At 36.7% G+C, this 21,143-nt stretch overlaps 1 protein-coding gene across 1 annotated transcript; it reads right to left on the bottom strand.

Moving 5' to 3' along the window:
• Positions 1-805: 805 nt before the first annotated feature.
• On the bottom strand, positions 806-9,808 carry LOC145785034 (hydroxysteroid 11-beta-dehydrogenase 1-like protein B). Its single transcript, XM_082596738.1, has 8 exons — positions 9,672-9,808; positions 8,634-8,764; positions 8,215-8,326; positions 7,709-7,802; positions 5,915-6,018; positions 5,360-5,528; positions 4,381-4,442; positions 806-2,415 (listed from the first exon to the last, which is right to left on the bottom strand). Exons 1-8 carry the CDS (start codon positions 9,754-9,756, stop codon positions 2,294-2,296), a joined length of 879 nt encoding a protein of 292 aa, XP_082452864.1. The 5' UTR covers positions 9,757-9,808; the 3' UTR covers positions 806-2,293.
• Between the last annotated feature and the right edge of the window lie 11,335 nt (positions 9,809-21,143).

The raw sequence follows: 21,143 nt of genomic DNA, 5'->3' as shown, positions 1-21,143 counted from the left end.
GAGATAGCAGAGTGAAGTTTTCCGATTGTTGAAGTGTTGTTGCCGGGGAATTATTCCATTTAGGCTACTAGGTGCCGCTAAATGGAGAGTAGTCCTGGAATGCGTTGCTCAAGCAGACACCCGGAGAGTCGAACCAGCGCCGCGTGATCTTGAGTCGGACAAGTAACCATTGAGCTAACGGGCGGACTATTTGCCTTTTGGTTGGATTCTCAAGACTAAAAAGTCTTTTTTAACAAGTGTTTCAAAAGGTAGGCTAGCTTCAACGGCTCGAATAGTGGTCCCAATCTTTTGGTAATGCACTAGCATTTTCAAAAAAAATATCGAGACTACGAACATCGAAACATGTAAAAGAGATCCAGAAAGCTCTGTAAAGTTACTCCAATATTTGATGGAATTTTTCTCTGTAATTAATGCATTCATTGACCTCCTAATAACTCCCCTGTTAGAAACCACTGGGCTGGACACTGGACAAGATCAAAATAAGTTGCCAGTTTAAGTAGTTTCATGCGACATCGTCCATGGACGTCGAAGAGATGTAAAAAAGTAACTTCTGCCAACCGGATAGACCTCTGTGAATACCACAAGGCACACCTCAATGATGTTTATTTTTATAGTCGTAGCCTACCAAGCTTACGCCCGTAAGTTAAAGATTTAGATTACGTGGACGGAAAGGGAAGGAAGTCAATCTTCGAACTATGTCTGTGTCATGAGACACAGTCGCATGCTCTGAAGCGGTGTCGAATCAGCGCCCTTCCAACGTCGAACTAGGGCTCTCACTACTCGGCAATGCATTCGACAATAATCTTTGCCGTAAAGATTACGGTTTTTATTACGTAATAACAACTTTTACAATGACATTACAAATTGATAAACAGATTGCGAAAATAATTCAAGTCAAAAACCACACAAGCAGCACAACAGTACTTGATTCAACGTTTGTAGACAATAAATCAGTGTCAAAAAGAACTTATTTGCTGACTGGGTACAATTTTAACAAAAACGCTGTTACATTTCACAAAATCACAGCAAATCACGCATCGAGCGGTACCTTGTTAAGGTTGGTGCGTCAAAACCAATTTTGTCAAATAAGAGCACTCAAGAACACATTTTGACTAATCAACTGCATAGATTTAACACAAACTCAAAATTGCAGCTTCATTGATTTTGCACATAGGCTTCAATGGTGTAGATCGATATTCTAAAACAATGATTGTAATAACATGTGAATGTAATGAACATGTGTGGCAACAGTTTGTTAGAAATTATCATTGCACATAAGACAAAAGCAGACTAGGCTAAGTACATAAGTAGCCTACCAACTACCAAGGTCCGAAGCCTAGATTTTTCCCGGGGAAGAGATGCCTGCCTGCATTCCAAAAATAATGATAAAATTCTTTGTGCTCTGGCCCCAAAATGTTTTTATGTTTAAATTTTAAAGCTATAAATCTGTTTCTGTGTAGTATGTAAGTTTCAGTTTCTTAACTGACTTTAAGGTCATTGAAATCTTTCAAAAGTCGCAACCTGACAATAAAAAAACAAAATTAAAGTTTTAAAATCATACGTAGAATCCAATCAGGGATGAATCAAATCTAACCAACGGATGCGAACGCTGGACAATAAGTAACGAAATAAAAAAGAGGTTGCTGAGAAAGAAAACGAAAAGAAAGAGGTTGCCGCGATGTGGTTTCTCAGAAGAATATTGAGGATCTCTTAAACTAAAAGTAATAACAGAAATTTCTGAAATTCGCAAAAACAGAACGTAGGTTAACAACAATAGTTAAAAAGCACCAGATGCAATTTGTAAGTCATATTCACAGACATGAAGATTTGGAAAAAAATAGCACCATTGGGCATGATACAATGAAAAAGAAGCAGAAGTCGGCATTTAAACAGCTTAAATCAATGGACCACAAACACAACAAACAACACTAACGATTTTACGCAAATGTCGTATGACAGAGAAGTTTGGAAGACCATGATCGCCAAAGTCTGTATCAAATCAGGCAAATAATCATCATCACTTCATTAACTTTAATGTTTCAACATAAGCTAGCAGCTTACAAACCAATCGCAATCATACAGTGAGAAATTGAGATGATTAGTGTGTGAAATAAATTTATAAACGATAATGACAAAATGCATTGCATAGGCTACCCAGACGGCAAAACCGTCTGCAGACGTTAAATCAATGTAAAATAACGGATTATGCTTTCTGGATATCGACTTGTACAACTTTGCATTTGTCAAACAGTACGAAAAATCAAGTCGAACAGTTCAGATCTTCGTAAGCTATCTATTCCTTGTAGATCAGTTTTAGGTAGAGCCGGTCGAAGAGATCGGTTGCAAACAGCCGATAGAATCCGGATAGGACAGACCACCTCGGGACAAACATATAAGCTCTCCTCAACGCTGCAGCTACAACAAAATAAAATTGTTTAAAAACGCTTTTGGAACCCCAGAAGATGATACCGTTAAAGGGTATGCTGCGAGGTAAGTGGCGCAGAGTTTAAGCAAAAGAACACACATATCACAATAGCACGTTTGTTGAAAGGGGCCACAAACACAAATAATAAAGGTTTTGACTTGAGCATGAGCCGGAACACTATAATAATAATTATAAAATAGTCCCCACTTTTTGAGCCCATGGTTAATAGGTCCTAAAAATGTGAGTCGTTTTTCGTGCTCGTTTTTTTTTTATTCGTTTTATTGCACTAGCAATTTATCTAAAATTTAAATGTTTGAACAAAATTCGTACTTTTGCTTCAGTGAATATTTTTTCTGAAATAACTAAGACATCGATAAGTTGCCAAAATAAAAATTCGTCACTAAACTTTTCATTAAAATCTTCTTTTGACTTCACCAATGATTCATGAGGATGAGTAGTGTGATAAAATAATCAAAAAAAAGTAGAGATACAGCACTAAATCGACAAATTGAAGTTTATTAAATTCAAATTAAAAGAACTTGAATTGGCCAATTTAGTGCAGTACTCTCCACTTTTTTGTCGATAAGTTAACTTGTATCAGTCGACTAGACAGCAAATTCACCAGTTAGACTTTAAAGAACATCATAATATTCCATACAATAGGGCTACTCAGTACTCATCATAATAGGCATACATGCGATGCAAGAACTGACAGGAATGGAAAAACAAACTGAAAAAAGAAATTAAGGCAAGTAGCAAAGAGGCTTGATTGATAACATGGTCACCACTGGGACCGAAAAGTCCTCATCTTCATCATTGGCAGCACTTGAAGTTGGATGGTTCATTGGTACCACTTGCTGAGCATGCGACCACACTTCTGACTTATCGAATTAAAGCTGCTGAATAACTTATTATAAATTAGTTTACTGCAGTTTTAACTAAGTTATTCAGCAGCTGTAATTAAACACTTTCTTTGCAGTTCTTTGTTATGAACTTATGATAAATAAAAAAGTTGTTATTTGACAAAATGTATGAAACGATCGGAAATACAAATAAAACGGATAAAAAAAACGATTAAGAAAACGTTTTTAACCACCCCTAATACGCCCACCCGCTTAAGCCTAATTTCGCCCGGTCCAAAACTACTGAATGTATAGGAGTGGCAGAAAATCGTTCCCCGCGTAATAAGCCCAAAATCTTCCGGTACTGAGGCAGGGGCTACTGTAATACGTTTTATTTTGCGCCTATTGCGACAATGCGCAATTCGCTTCAATCAACGATGCAACATAACATAAAGCAGCAAAGCGACATGTCATCGAGTGGGCTGCTTCCATTATTTTCCATAGCATCAAGTGGCATTAAGTTAAGTGTCTTGACGGGTCGCGAAATTTTTTTCCCCACGAGATTTCTGTCTCATTTGCATATTTTGGTAAAAGTTTGTATTAAAACCGTGTGAATGCAACATTTTCTCGTTGGCACGGTTGGTTCAGTGGTTTCATCCTCTGCCTAGCGTTTGTGAGAACGAGGGTTCGACGCCCGTCGAAGTCAAACTTTTTTTTATCTTTAAATTAATTTTTGCGATGCACAAGAGCTTTTCAAAAAAAGTAGGGTTAGGGAAAGCTTATATTTTATTATCATTGCAGAATTTCATTGCCAAATAGTTATTTCGCAATCTGAATCAACCAATCTCTCAAACACTTTCGGAAAATCTTACTTTTAAAGTGACTAGAATCAATGAGACAGAAATCTCGTGGGAAAAAAAATTTCGCTGCCGGGACGCAGCCGCGTGCTTTGGACCGGTATCGAACCTACGTCCTTTCGAGTACGTCGCAAAGACCTCCTCACCACTCGGCCGACAGTAATTTAAAGGGAGCGGCGTTGTGTGTAGAATTTTTCTACCACTTATAAACAAAAATAATTAAAAGTTGGTCGGCCATTATATTCCCTGTGATTACCTTCAACCACTTCATCAACTGCGTCAACCATTGGAGTTCCTTGCATAGCCAACTTGTTAGGACTGAACATAAAAGGGAGATGTTAATAACAAACAAAAATACCGGAAATGCAAATAAAGCTACAATAGAAAGGCTGCTCTCATAGATTGTATACAGAAAAAAGTAGAGGAAAATAGACATACAAAAACAAAATTTCAATTATTAATGGATGATGGTATGTTGGCTGAGAAAAGTAGGCTATACGATTAACATAACAAGACGTTCGAACAAGGTTTGAAGCCCATGGTTGAAGCCCATGAAGGTTTATTCGTTTTCATTACAAGTTTGAAGTAACCGGTAGAACTGGCAAGTAATGGATGTGTAACTTTTCCAGGGCGGCACAATCAATCAAGCTACAGCACAATTAGTTACTTAGCAGCCTATACTGTACATTATGTCTTTCCATTCATTATGCAGCTATTTCGAATACAAATATTGCTCAAAGCAAGATAAACTTTAAGACAGTCTACACCAGTGGTCGGCAAACCGGGTTAAATTACCCATCGAAGAGGTAAAATGGAATTTCTAGGTGTAATTCTGGGAGTTCGTGTAGATTTTCTAAGCTCACACTAAAAAAAACGTTTTGGAAAGATATGCAAAAACTGGTGTAGGCAATGTAAGGTATTAGAAAACAGCTACACGCCCAGTTAAGCTGGTGCAAGAGAGAAGCCCAATTACAGATCAAAAGATACATTGCCTGGAATTTGAAATTGGACTAAATGCCATACATTTTCTTTAAACAATGGAAACACAATATAAGTGCTGGTGCAACTGCAAACTTTTTTCAATTTTCAAAGATATTAATTAAATAAATAGGTGTATCAAAGCGTGAAAGCATTAGAAAACATTTATACAATTTCGGGGTAACGGCATCTCACACAAAAGCCGTGATGGGTCAAGACAGAAACAGTTTGCCGATGACTGGTCTACACCAACGTACTATTTTTCCCATCTGTTCTTCTCAGTAGCAATGGGTCCCAGCAGGCACACAGTTATGGAATATGGCCGCTTATCCTGCAAGGCCAGTTCAAGCCTCAAGTTGCCATAAAAGTGATTGATGGCCGCCTTGGTTGCTCCATATATAGCAGTGTTAATCACGTTTATATGGCCTATGAGCAAAGAATATGTTTTAAGTTAGAATTCATTTCTACAAAAAAGTAATAAAAAATAGGTGATTCGATTAAAGTAATTTTTAGTCTGAGACCACTTTTCTGTCCTGACAGTGTTAAATACCAGTGGCGCTTTCGCACCATCAATGCATGCTCAATGTCGAGTAACCAGAAGTAGCATATAAATGCGTTTAAAATGTTGCCAATCACATTTTTCTCTTAACCCACTGGATGGAGAGAGTGAGTTCAGTTTTTTCCTCTTAAACTGACCGGGTGGCAGCGTATTTGTATCATGCCCTTCTCAACCTTCTACTAGTTGAGTGGGGTGATACCCCAAGAAAACACATCAGTGATGACGTCACAACTTACAACAAGGAATAAAATACCTGCCAAAGATGAAATCACAACAAGATGCCCATCAGATGCTGTTAAGTATGGCGCGGCATAACTGGATAGATAAATGTAGCTGAGGAAGTTCACATTTAAAGACCTGAAAAAATATTCATAGTAATTAGGCTTGCCAGGTCCACTTATGGAAAAAATGCCAAACAACTGGTCAAAAAATGCCAAATGACCTAAAAAAATGCCAAATAGGCAAAACGCTGCAAAATCGAAGGTTTCTTCATTAATAAGTAATGGATTCGGTAAAAAATGGACCGTGAAAATGGATAAAACTGCAACAAAGCTCAGCCTACACTTGCTGCAATTGCACAACCTAGCTATCTTCATTCTTGAGAGTATTCTTCAGAAAAAAGAATTTAAAAAAATGCCAAACAGGATTTTTCATGCCAAACAACATAAAAAATGCCAAATTTGTGAAATTTGGCGTTAAAAATGCCAACCTGGCATCCCTGATGCCAACAACAATAAAAAGGCCAAAAATATGCCAAACTATGACATTATGCCAAACAGCATTTTTCGATGCCAAACCACTTTAAATAAGGCCAAATTTGTGGAATTTGGCATAAAATATGCCAACTTGGCAACCCTTTAATAATATAAAAGTCGAGGTGCAATAAAACGCGTTTCATCATCAAGGTAATTTTGTGTTAATTTTCAGAGCAATTTTCATCACATTGTATTAATTTCAATAAATTCACGACGTCCTGGTTGTAAGAGTTGGTTAAAGTGTCTCGCAAATTCGTTAATTTTGACTTATTCTCAGATAATAGAGCTCTAATAATATTTTTACAAACGATACTTGTTTTGATTTTCATATCCAGGCTTAAGCCCAGTAGTTAAAGATTCAGAAGTAGTGAAGAAAGCATTAATTCAAAAACGCAATGCGAAATACTTTATTTTGTTACCGTATTTCTCTCTTGTTCGTCCAGCAAAACTCAGTGCATTCAGAACTAATTCACAATAAGCTACTTTGTTTTATTCATAATATTTACATTGTTTGACTTTGCAGTATTTTTCAAGCTACATGATTGGAAGGAACACAGCAACTTCAAATACTATTGCTTTGATTGATTTATATCCACAGGCAGCTTCGGGTCTGCTACTATTCGGTGAGTCCGATTCGGTGAGAGCCCTATTTGGTGATTTTTTTGAATTTTTTTTGAAAATTATCGGGTACCGTAGCCTAATTATCATTGCCGCTTTTACATCGTTTTAACGTCGCTAAACGTTGAAATAAGACCCTAACCTCTAACCCTTAACCACTAACCCTTGACTCCTAACCACAACCCTAAACCTTAACCACTAACCCTTATCCTCTAACCCTTATCTCCTAACCCTTAACCCCTAACCCTATAACGGCAATGATAATTAGGCTATGGTACCCAATAATTAAAAAAAAAATCACCGAATAGGGAACTCACCGAAACGGGCCATTCTGGGCAGCTTCTTTGGACTTAGTAGGATTTTGTTAATATCAGAGAGCCTAATCTATATGCTTACCGTAGTACGACTTTTATTCTTGAGTTACAAAAAAAACTCATAGATGAACAAAAAAACCTGTCATTAAATCAGTAGTTTCTATGAAATTAACATGAAATCAAAAGCAAACCCTTTCAATACAAGTTTTTGCAGTAGCAGAAAGCTCAAGCAGAAATATGTGGACAAAGGAAAAGATATCAAGATATTTATTCCATCTTTTTTGCATCAGGTTGAAAAAAACATCAATTCAACATCTATTTTGTCAGAAGCTTGTTGGAAGCAAACGCAAATACACATACTTGCTTGCATAGTTCAAATTATAACTACTTGCGTTCCACAATCCAGGGTTAGGGACTCCAACAAGGTGATTCAGAACCAGGTAATCCAAGCCTCCTACATATATGACAACATAATGAAGAGAACATGTCATAACGTTATTATCTTTTTGAATACCTAAGTAAAAATGTTGTGCTTGTATTTACTATGAATGTACAGAACAAATGTTGATTTCAATGATGCAAATGCGCTGGAAATGTGATAAAACTGCACTGTCAAACATATTATGCACAATACACAATTAATAAAAATGTTGAAACAAACTTTTTGAGATTTGCAAAATGAGCACTTCCAGTTAACAATTTGCAAGCATGTCCCCATGAGACAACTTCAATATTTTAACCAAACTACTACAAGTTAATTTCCGAACTTTGTAACATGACAGCTGTGTAAGCTATGAAATAATCAGCTAAGAAATAAAAGTTAAGATTTTTAAAGTTTAAATCGACATTAAATTATGTTCCCATACCCAGCATTTCTGCAGCTTTATCTACAAGCAGTTTAGTTTGATCTAAATCATTCATATCTGCTACAATGTAGTCTGCATACTCTGCACCAAGCTGTTTGCACTCTTTCACAACCTGAAGGAAGAATATTTATTGAAATCGTGCAAAGCCAATAAATTTGAGTAACAACATTTTTATTTCAGTTTTAACATTTGGTATGAACACGTCCAACAACCTTTAGCTTCTGCTTTAAAAAATGTCTATTTAGATGAGGTAGAATGTCATCTAACTTTTACCCTAATTCAATCAAGCAAAAAAGTTGAGAGGCGTCAATCAGAGTTTTCATAAAAATAAAACAGTTTGAAATTAAGATTGTTAACCATCACATATCCACCACATTAAGAATAAACGATGGAGTTGTAACTGATTTATAAAAACAAACCTCTTGTAGCTTATCTTCTCTTCTTGCAGTGATGACAATTTTTGCTCCTAATTTAGCATATTTGAAGGCAAGATGTTTCCCAATATTTTGACTAGCACCAGTAACGAGAACACGATTGCCTTTGATAATTTCTGAAAACCAATAAGTTTGTTTAAGTTTGACCTTACACTAGTAAAAGCCTATAAAGAAATAACAAGGCTTATTGTACAAGCACATGCATACGTGTCTATTGTTACCGTGGTTAACAAAACACCTACAGGGGTGCAATATAGTTCGTACCCTCAGTTCATACCGTAGGTTACCCTGAAAAGATCAAGAGAAAAAAATAAAAAAAAAGCCGAAGTCGCTGATTGCAGTTTAATACGGTACTGTAGCACAAAGCCGAAGTCGCTGATCGGAGTTTCCGCAAACAAACTCGAGGGTTAGAGTTAGCGGAAACTGCAAAAAAATATTTGGGGAAACTGCGATCAACAAGGGTTAGGGTTAAAGAGCACAGATTACTCAATGGTTAGAGTTAGGGTAAGCGGAAACTGCAAAACTGCGGAAAAATGTTTGGGGAAACTGCGATCAATGAGGGTTAGAGCATAGATTACTCTATGGTTAGAGTTAGGGTAAAGGTTAGCGGAAACTGCGGAAAAATGTTTGCGGAAAATGCGATCAGCGAGGGTTAGGGTTAGAGCATAGATTACTCTATGGTTAGGGTAAGGGTTAGCAGAAACTGCGGTTAGTGGAAACTACAGAAAAATGTTTGCAGAAACTGCAATGAGCGAGGGTTAAGGGTTAGCGGAAACTGCAATCAGCGACTTCGGCTTTGTGCTATCTTTCTCTCGATCTTTTCAGGGAAAAATTTTTAAAATGTTGCGACTTCCGCTTTTTTTACTTTTTTCTCTCGATCTTTTCAGGGTACGAACTAAGTTGCATCCCACCTACAGTAAGTGGTTAAATGCTCTATGCATAGACAAGGTGAGGGTATTATATTCTATTTAGTCTTAAAAGATAGGTTAGATCGTTACTATCCACAATAGCTAAGTGATTTACCTGAATCATATGGTTCATAAAATCCCAAGAAATAAATTAAGGATGATAAAGAAGTAACAACAAGCATTTGAAAAAGTGTTGACATTTTAATGTATTCTACCAAGGTAAGAATGGTCCAATATGCCAGCTAAAAAATCCTAAACGTTCTGATAACAAAACTACGGTATGTTACGGTATACTAGTCTATCAAGAGCAGCCACTTATTTCTCAGGAATTGAAGTTGAACTTTATTTCAAACTTGATGAATTTGTTATTTTCATGAAAACCAAAGTTGCCAGAGCATACAGATTTTTCCAGCTAAGCATTCAGTTCAGTTCAGTTGTTTTTATTTCTGACCATCATATCAAAACAATACACGTCAACATAGCAAAGGTCGAGAAAAAGTTAGAAGCGACAAAACACGAACGTTAATACGTGCTTGTGATCGTTCCCTTTGTTTTTATTTCTGTTTGTTTTTCTTTCTGACCATCACAACGAAAAAACAATATATCATAAGCATAGCAAAGGTCTACAAAGAGGTAGAAGCAATCATTGCAAAAATAAGCCAATTTTTTGCAAGTAGGCTAGCTCAAAAATAATTTATAACGTATAGGCATTTTACCAGGGATATCTAGACCAACGGGATTGCTGACTTTGCAAATTTCGATAAAGCGATGGACACTAGAATGGTCAGCGCTTTCACGCCCGAAAATGAAAAAGGCGAAAGCGCGTGTCAATTACGCTGTTGAGAAGTCGCCTTTTCTAGATATCCCTGCTGTGAAGCTAAAATAAGGTCTTGAAAGTGGGCACTCCTAGGCATCTTCCCTAGCAACGCCCATAGCAACAACTATAATGGCTGGCCTTGTCTATAACTTAAGATCATCATTTTAAAGCAAACTTTTGCTGTTAGTCATCCAAGACTATTGAGTATTGAACACAGCTTTAGTTTTCATATTTAATTGATTATTGCATCACTTTTGGGCAAGTTTTAGTCATCAAAAATTAGAAATAAAAAAAAAACATGAAAAGAAGTAAGAAAATTCAATTTCGTGATAGGCCTATTGTGGTAATATATATTTAGGTCTATTGTTATTTAAGGTCTAATGTTTGTTTATGTCTTGAATTAATATTAAGGCTGTCTGACTGCCTGATGAAAGTTCTTTATCTAATTTAGCTATCTGACTCCATGAACTGATTTCCACACAATTGTTATTCGAATTATAATTTTAAGTTATCAGAAGGTGTTCATATAATATTGTAGGTCTCTAACACAATTTGAATTTATACATTACAGAATAGTGAAATTACAGAACAGGGAAACATTATTGTAATTACGGAACAGGGAAACATTATTACAAATCATTACATTTTTAACTAAACAATCAATTTAATGTTTTCTCAGAGCTGAACTGGTCCAACTGAGCTTTTTTCCAAAATTGAGCTGGTTTGATGTGAGCTGGTTTCGTGTGAGCTCTCGTCAAAGGACGAACAAATCATTTTATTGTGTGCGCCCTTTTTTCTATTTTCTTTGGGAGCAGTTGCATGGAAAATTACAGAAACTTTAGTAAAAGGCAGGAAAACTTATATGTTGAAATAATGGATCGCTACACTATTGCTAAACTAAGAAAGTTGGACAAGGTTGGTTGTAAGTCTAACAATGGTGGTAGGCTTGATGAATTGTTACTGTAACACAAGTGTAACCTTTTCTGTAACACTAGAAAGCCATCCAACAACAGAAGATCAAAGCCCTTTTTGCCAACCTTCGACTTCAGCAAAAAAAAATTAGGAAAACAAAACAGTGGCAAAATCTCTGCATATTCAGAAATCTGCCAAATACTCGACAAGTTTTGACTCAGTTAGTTACGGTAGTCACTGTCAAGAAGTGAAATTTATTGTAGTTTATAATTATTTACAGATTCCTGATGAGGACTTAAGTTAAGTCGAAAACGTTTGAATGTTGAACTATTTGTAAATTTTTTCATTTGTTCAAGTGGACAGTTTGCTGGGTGGTTCACTAAAAACAGATAAGTTTTATTAGTCAATTTGATAATCAACTGTAGAACCCTCAGTCATGCAAATTGAAAGCTATTCCATCAAGAACGTCAAGCTGCAGGAAAAGGTAAAATTTCTTCAAAGGTGTATAAAATGTAATGTACTGCTCCCATCTCTGAATAAGTTCGGCATTGACTTTGATTTACTTTTACTCCAACAAAAAAGAACTCTTAAACTTCAGATTAAAGATTTGCAAGCTAAGATTAACAATTTCTTAAAAGTTACCTGGCCGAAAATCAATGTCAATGAGAAAAGAAGTCTACAGAAATACAGAACAGCACAGAAAAATAACTTCATTAAAAAATTTAACTGGCTTAGGAATAAACAAGAACAAACCCGGATAAATATGCAATGTCAAAGCAACTACCATTATCGTAAAAACAAAAAAAGCACATCTCGATATCGCCAAAGAAAAATCCAAAGAAAGAAACAGAACAAGATTAGAGACGCAGACGCTATAATTCTAAATAAATCCAACTATGCACTTACTGAGGATGAAAAGATAGTATTAACGTATGGTTTGAAATTTGCGCCAACACCTAAATGGAATGAAACAATCAAGCAATCAGAATGGTACAACATGCAACAACACATCCGTAGAATTGAGTGGGAAAATGTTTTTAAATCTGATAACGATGATGACGAAAGCTTTAAAAATGGACTACCAGACAAACTAAAAATTCCTAAAACATCTAGACCCAACCGAGAAGTTTTGGACGAAGAAACCACCACCTACACTGAAATGGTCACGTCTAAACTACGCAATGCAGAAAAACAAATTCAAAAAAACTATTTCACTAAAAATAATCTAACGCAGTCACAAAGAAATGCCCTATGCCACCTTAAAACTTTAGTCAGAGACAGAGAAATTGTCATTTGTCGTGCAGACAAAGACGGAAAAACAATCATCGTTAACTATTCGGATTATGAACAAATAATGAAAAAGGAGCTACAGAAATTTCACGAGAAAAAAACGTTGAATAAAAACAACATCAATAAGCATATGAATGAAGTTAGAGAAGATGGTGAAAATTTGATGAAGAAATTACATGCAGCAGGTATTTTGGATGACAAACTTTTATTGCATACCGTAGGGATTCAACATTCACCATCAGGATACCATAGAAAACCTGGACCTACAGCTAAATACTTTTGCAATAACTCCGCAGCTTATGCATACCCTTTGTTTAAAACTCACAAACTAAACGAAGAAGTCTTAAAAACAACAACAATCTCTGAAATTCCGACCAGATTATTACAATCTGCCGGCAACATCACCACTTCCAGAATTACTGCTTTCCTCGAACATATGCTCTAACCAATTAGTGTTAACTTCTGTAAGACAGAAATTGATGAATACTGCAGGGACAGCAAGGATTACATTACAAAACTCATTAGTTGGAAGTCAAGTCCAAAAACATTTCTCAACAACAATGATAACAAACTGCACCTCGTAGCAGCTGATGTAGAAGGACTCTATCCTAACCTGAACCGTCGACTAGTACAAACAGCAATGGCATTTGCTTTGAATCAACAAACGACATGGAGCAAAACAACACAAACTTTGTTTATTAATTTAGTCATGCTTTGCTTGGACAATGTAATTATTCAATACCAGGACAAATTTTATAAACAAAAGCAAGGTTTGGTAACCGGTGACAACAACTCCGTATCGATTGCCAACATTTCCATGCATTATGTTGTTCAAAGCATATCGCATGTATTACACAAAACGGAACTATTCAAAAGATTCATCGATGACATCATGTGGCTATCATTTGGGTCCCAAAACACAGAAAACATACAATTGCACTTGATCGAAGCATTTGCATCTTGGGATCTAAAACTAAAATTTAGAAATATTTCCACCGAAGATGAAGGAAAAGGAGTTGAGTTTCTTGACGTGTTTCACATCATTTCAAGCCAAAACAACATGGGGTTTTTCACTTCTGATTTTGTGAAACCAACAGCTGTGGACGCAAAATTTCTTCATGGAAATTCACATCATCCACAGAGTGTGTTCAGATCAATTGTGTATGGAGAATGCATTCGAATGCGTCGATTAAATGAAACTGAACCATATTACTTGAAGAGTTTAACTCGCTTGTACAATAAATGCATAGCCTCTGGCTTTAATAAAAAAATGACCAAAAGCATTATTGACTTGGCAAAAACTTGGAAATCTAGACTTGCACCGGAGAAGAAAACCAACGCAGACAAAAAAAGAATCATTTGGGCTTCCTCTTTTACGAACATTTTGACGCTTTCAGACAAAGAAAAGAAATTAAAATCTTCAGCCAGTATTGTCTTCAAAAGACCACCAACTATTGCATCTTATGTCACGACTTACAAGGATTTGGCTTTTTCAAATAAAAAAATTAAAAACATTGGATCTTCAAAAAGGTGCGGAAATTGTGCATTGTGTGGCGGTAGAAAAAACTTTTCTTGTATGGTCAGTGACACACACAGTCTTACATCGCAATCAGGAAAACTTTTTCGTCTTAAACAGAATTTGACATGTAAGAACTTTGGAATTTACGTAGCTACCTGCAAAATTTGCAAAGAGCAGTACGTTGGACAAACAAAAAATTCATTTTCTGCACGTTGGAACAAACATCGCTCCATTTGGAATTCGGGTAACTGCGGCAACTCCTCCGACAAAACCGACAGAACGGCACTGTTACAACATTACCAAAAAATACATACTGATGCTTCACTGGGAAATCTTCAATTATCAGACTGCTTTGAAGTCACGTTTGTAGAAGAACCAAACCCAATCAAACTTGACCACAAAGAAGAATTGTGGTATCAATTGTTAGATGCCAAAATAAATGTTCAAAAAATGTTTTTGCCTAAATTTAAATGAAAAACACTTGTGGGCCTACTATAGCACATTTGTTTGCTGTGCACTTCATGCAATTGCTCTGGTTAAGTTTTTTAGCAAAATCTCAATAATATCACTATGCATAGACAGTCATTACTTTTGATTTCATTGATTAGTTAATTGTTTTATTGTTATTTGCCTGCGTAATTGTTTTAGAACATCCATTAATTTTGTCAATTTCTTGATTATCGAATCGACAGTGTAGAAACTTATTAATTATCTTTTACTTCATTTGATAAAACTTGTAGACTCTTTTGGTTTTCATGCTATTTAATTTTACTTGTTACGTTTTCTTCATTAGTAATTACGTAGTAATAGATCATATAATTTGTTTCATTGTTTCCATGGTGGCGCAACATGCATTGTTACGTCATAATATCTAAACTTTTAACCTTTGAAGAATTTTTTATTATTATTTTTCTCTTGACAATATCAAACTGAAGATGCTTTAAAAGCGAAATCGATTTTTGATTAAAAAAATGAGGCTGGTACACTGTTTGTTGTGTTGAGCAACAGGACTATAGACTATTTGTAAATATGTAATATACTGTTGTAATGCTCAACCCTGTGTTATTGTTGTGTCTTGCCTGTCTTTGGTATAAATAAATTATTATTATAGGCGAAATCAGTCACCCTTGGCGAGTGCTGCCAGACGCAATGCTAACTAATTAAAACTTGAAACAGTTGAGAGTACGGTAGGCTAAGCAATTGAATTAAGATAACTGCACTGCAGAATATTGGCTGGTGACGAATAAAAGACAGCAGTCGGTACAAGTCTACTTATGATAAAGGAGGCTTTAAGGTGTTGAAAATGTTTATTGTTGTTTTTCGTAAAATGTGATTTTTGACCAAGTACCAAATTTTAATCCCAAATATCTCTTTCATTTATTTTCCAATTTCCAACATGCAAAGCCTCTGGTCAAAGAATTTTGGAAATTTTGTCCATGATGCTGTCGGCACTCACAGTGATGGGCATTATCGGCGATAATTCATCGGCGATAACTATCGGCGATAAATTTTTATCGCTTATCGTTATCGCTCAATTATTTTTTCATTTATCGTTTATCGTTATCGCCAAAGGCAATATTTGATTATCGCCGATAATTAATCGCCGATAAATTTTATTTTGGATCAACACACAAGTGGAAAGATCATGAAAAGTAATATTTTTACTAGCCACATAGTTAATGAAACTAAAATTAAAACCAGTTCTTCTTCAGTGCCTGAAGTGTGTGTGCACAGGTCGTTATCAGGGGAGGGGGCACGCCCCCCTGCAGCGACGGCCCTGAAAACACAATAATTTTTAGAGTTGCAACGCAATGAAATGCATGCAACAAGTCTCTTGTTGTTTTGCTGCAATGGGCAATCGCGAGTGAATTATACAATTAAAATGTAAGCGCACAGGCGGCAAAACTTCCTTTGAAGCAAAGCGAAAGAAATTGGCAAGTGGATTGTGAAAGTGTCGCAATGCGAGGCCGCTTTTACATCGAAAACATGGTCTTTCGCGCCACCTCACGATCAACTATTTTATTCTTGTTTTTTTCTTTTTTCGTTGGAAGTGTTAGTTTTTAGTAATTGTCGTAAAAAAATAATCTCGTCAAAAATATCTCTCTAGTCAAAACATGAAACTTACTGTTTTAAGCGCATTAAATCTTTAGATGAGTAGATTAACTAAAATTGCAAGAACTTGCCTTGAGACGTGCGGTTACGTCACAAACTCAGATTAAAAGACAAAATTCACACACAATAACAACACAAGATCGGTTATAGACTGTAAGATCCCTTTTTTTCTAGCTTGGCGATATAACTTTAATCCAAAAATAATAACCGAATGCGTAAGTGCCATTTAACTTAAAAAGTTAACCCATTTGTGCCAAAAGTGAAAGTACTTAAAAACATTTTCGGAAAATTTAAATATTGCATAATTATGACCTAAAAAACATATCACAATTATTTGTTTTCTAATTGTGTTTGTACTTTTTGAGAAAAAAGTCGTCCTATATATAAGACGCTAGACAAATCCGTTATCAAATTTTACAAGTTTCTTGTGCGTAATGCTTAAGCGTTATTACATTTTACTTATCGCTCAAAGTGATAAATGGGAAATGTCTTGTTCATGTCATTATTGTCATCGAGCATTTTATTGAAATGAAAGTTCAAAAATATGAAGATGAAAATTAGCAAAGTAACACAACATCACTAAAACAAGTCATTGCGGAATATGATATTGCTTGAAGCACTTAACATGCAGACCGACATCACATTTTTTGCATCTTGTAGTAGTTTTTGCATGACAATAGGCGGATCGAGTTACGTGATAAAATTATGCTAAATACAGTATAACCTTTCTCATTTACTGTAGCCTACCTATGCGACATAGCCTACCTCAATCAAATATTTTTATTCCCACTAATACAGTGCCTACATTGTAATTCTTATCTCAACAACTCAGCGTTCTGCCATTGCTTTAATGATGGTGTTCACAAAAAAAACAAAAACAAATTATCTGAAATTATCAGTAAGTTACGATAATTATGTTATTGTTCTTAAACAAACACGATTAATTTGACAAGCGTGATGGATTTCACAGTATGCACATTTTTACTACCAATAACGCTTAAGATTACTGATAAATTTTCAAGCATTTTGCGTTTTTGGGAATTCTTTCAATTATTGCTCGTCGTCGTCTGAGCTTCTGGGGCCGAGGGTCTATCCTTTTACCGCCCCAGATTCACGATGTTTCCGGACTACACTGGAAGGCTGCTAGAGAGCAGCCAGTCTTTAGTTTCATCATCCATGACGCGCAGACCTTCCACTCCGTTAGGTGGCTTGAAGATGGTACAGTCATTGATGATGTGGTCTGCGGTCTGTTCCTCGGCACCACATTCACAGGAGGAGGAAGAAGCCATTCCCCATTGGTGCATGGTTGAGCGGAAAAGCCCGACGCCCGTACGGAGGCGGTTGAGGCGCACCCATGCCTGTCTCTGTAGTGTCAGGCCGATGGGGCGTGTGTCGGCGTCGGGGATGAATGAATGGAGTCTGGTGGTGCTTGACCTCCATTCAGAATGCCATTTATGGTCCGCCCAAGTAGCCGCAGAGATGTTCGTCAGCTTCGTTGATCAGAAGCCGAGCGGCTGGCACGAATGGGTGTCTTGATTTCAGTCGGCGGGGGTGCCCGTTTGGGAAGGCAGAGATCTTGTGGTGGAGAAGATGATTAGGCTCCAGTGCCCGTCGACCGAGGGACAGAGTGGCTTCTTCGCGACGAAACTCAGCAGGTTGGATGCCAGCGAGAATGGGGAGATTGTCCAATGGTGTGGGACGCAGGCATCCGGTCACTGTGCGCAGGGCGCTGTTTATGGCAGTGTCGATGTTGTGGCAGTGAGCACTGCGGCACCAGACAGGTGCACAGTACTCTGCTGAAGAGTAGGCAAGGGCTAAGGCTGCTATTCGCAAAGTGTCAGCCCTCGCCCCCCAGCTAGAGCCTGCCAGGCGCTTCAGTAATGCAGCGCGGGATGTCAGTTTCTTGCGCAGTGACACCAATTATTGCTGACTTTGCTGTAAACAGCCCTTTAAGCAGAAAGCAAAATACAAAGTTTGGAATTTTTTATGGTATTTTCATTTGATTTAATTATTTTGCCAACTGCACGTAAGCGGCAGTGTAACTCAATTGATAAAAGCATCCAACTGGTATCTGAAGGTAGGCTATAATTATAAGCACAACGGTTACATCAGTGGTTTGATTCTGGATCAAGAGGTTGAAGATTCGATACCCACTGCCGCTATTGCGATTCTGTGTATGCATAACTTACAAAAAGTTTTGTCCCTTTACAGTATATTATGTTCGATTTTTCGGCATGTTGATGAAAACAATTCGTGCTGCATGGGATGGGGCAGCGCTAATCAAAAAAAAAATTATCGTTATCGGACATTATCGGCGATAATTTATCGTTTATCGTTATCGCTTAACTTTTTTTTGATTTATCGTTTATCGTTATCGCTTTAGGCATTTTTCGTTTATGGATTATCGTTATCGCTTAACTGAAAAATGAGTTATCGCGCCCAACACTGGGCACTCATTTGTTTCATGTCCGAGGATCAAAAACTTTTGAAAAAATGCAACAATTTGAATAACTTTTTATTTTCTCAAAATATCTTTATTTCCTTCCACAAAGCTTCAGTCTTGATACTTATAAACATTCTGTTAAAATTTGATTCAAATCCAGTAAGTGGTATTAAAAATATTTGTGTTTAAAATTTGTTTATTTTTAACCATTTGGTGGCGGTTTGGGGAAAAACGGCCGCATTTTCAAATTTTTTTTTGCTTTTTTAAATTATTTCATCTTCAAGCATTATTTTAAGAACAAGAAATGGGTTGTATGTTGAGAAATCCACATTTTAGTTTGTGCAGTAATGATGCAGTAGCCTAACCCTCCTATTGTCCACTTCAAAACAGAGTCAGCAATCCCGTTGTTACAGATATCCCTGTATTTTACCTACACTTAAAATCATCATCATCATAATCCATCGTCGGTTTGTTCCCCACTAGTGGGGGTGGCCGATTGTTTCCTCGCATCAATTGTTTTAATCCCTTTTCTCCATTTCACTCTATCCCTTGCATCTTTCTCCTTCAGTCCGACTTTTTTAAATTCATCCTTCACTTGTTGTTTCCACGTTCTTCTTGGACGACCGCGTTTCCTCTTTTCCTTCCTCCCTCCTTATCACATGTCCATACCATCAGTGTTGGGCACGATAACTCATTTTTCAGTTAAGCGATAACGATAATCGATAAACGAAAAATGCCTAAAGCGATAACGATAAACGATAAATCAAAAAAAAGTTAAGCGATAACGATAAACGATAAATTATCGCCGATAATGTCCGATAACGATAATTTTTTTTCTTGATTAGCGCTGCCCCATCCCATGCAGCACGAACTGTTTTCATCAACATGACGAAAAATCGAACATAATATACTGTAAAGGGACAAAACTTTTTGTAAATTAAGCATGAATAGAATCGCAACAGCGGCAGTAGGTATCGAATCTTCAACCTCTTGATCCAGAATCAAACCACTGAGGTAACCGCCGTGCGTATAATTATACCTTCAGATACCATTTGGATGCTTTTATCAATTGAGTTACACTGCCGCTTACGTGCAGTAGGCAAAATAATTAAATCAAATGAAAATACCATAAAAAATTCCAAACTTTGTAGGCTGTATCGCTTTCTGTTTACAGCAAAGTCAGCAATAATTGAAAAAATTCCAAAAAACGCAAAATGCTTGAAAATTTATCACTAATCTTAAGCGTTATTGGCAGTAAAAGTGTGCATACTGTGAAATCCATCAAGCTTGTCAAATTAGTCGTGTTTAATAATTATCGTACCGGTAATTTACAGATAATTTCAGATAATTTTTTTTTTTCCCTTTGTGAACACTATCATTAAAGCAATGGTAGAATGCTGAGTTGTTGAGATAAGAATTACAATATAGGCACTGTATTAGTGGGAATAAAAATATTTGATTGAGGTAGGCTATGTTGCATAGGTAAATGAGAAAGGTTACTTACGCATTTGGTTATTATTTTTGGATTAAAGTTATATCGCCAAGCTAGAAAAAAATCGATCTTACAGTCTATAACCGATCTTGTGTTGTTATTGTGTGTGAATTTTGTCTTTTAAACTGAGTTTGTGACGTAACCGCACGTCTCAAGGCAAGTTCTTGCAATTTTAGTTAATCTACTCATCTAAAGATTTAATGCGCTTAAAACAGTAAGTTTCATGTTTTGACGAGAGAGATTTTATTTTTTTACGACAATTACTAAAAACTAACACTTCCAACAAAAAAAGAAAACACAAGAATAAAATAGTTGATCGCGAGGTGGCGCGAAAGACCATGTTTCCGATGCACAGGCGGCCTCGTATTGCGACACTTTCACAAACCACTTGCCAATTTCTTTCGCTTCGCTTCAAAGGAATCTGTACCCCCTGTGCGCTTACATTTTAATTGTAAAATTCACTCGCGATTGCCGATTGCAGCAAAACAACAAGAGACTTGTTGCATGCATTTCATTGCATTGCAATTTGCAACTCTAAAAATTATTGTGTTGTCAGGGCCGTCGCTGCAGGGGGGGCGTGAGTCCAGTGCTGTGTCAAGGGGGGGGCCAAGGGGGGCCCGGCCCCCGGGCCCACCATCTCAGGGGGCCCACAGGTAATATACTTTTGCGCGTCAGTGGCATGTTTTTTAGCTGCTAAAGTTTACTGCGTGTAATTCCATTGAGAAGATAATTTAGGTCCGGTACCAATGAGATGCCGGGCCTGGGCCCTTATACCAAAATATCTCAAAAATCACCATATTATCTTGAATCAGAGTTAAAATAGGCTGCGACAACATTAGTAAAATCATTTGTATTTGAAACAAAACAGGTTGGTTGCAATTGAATACTTGAAATCAAGAAGGGCCCAATTCCCACAAAGGTGTGTTTAAAATAAATGTGTTGTAGTTATTTTGTGATGGAATTTCAGGGGGCCCACAGGTAATAGACTTTTGCGTTTCAGTA

The sequence above is a fragment of the Aplidium turbinatum genome, chromosome 16, assembly GCF_918807975.1.
Source record: "Aplidium turbinatum chromosome 16, kaAplTurb1.1, whole genome shotgun sequence".
Lineage (NCBI taxonomy): Eukaryota > Metazoa > Chordata > Ascidiacea > Aplousobranchia > Polyclinidae > Aplidium > Aplidium turbinatum.
The sequence above is the reverse complement of the archived record's forward strand: the minus strand, read 5'-3'. Positions and strand labels throughout refer to the sequence as shown.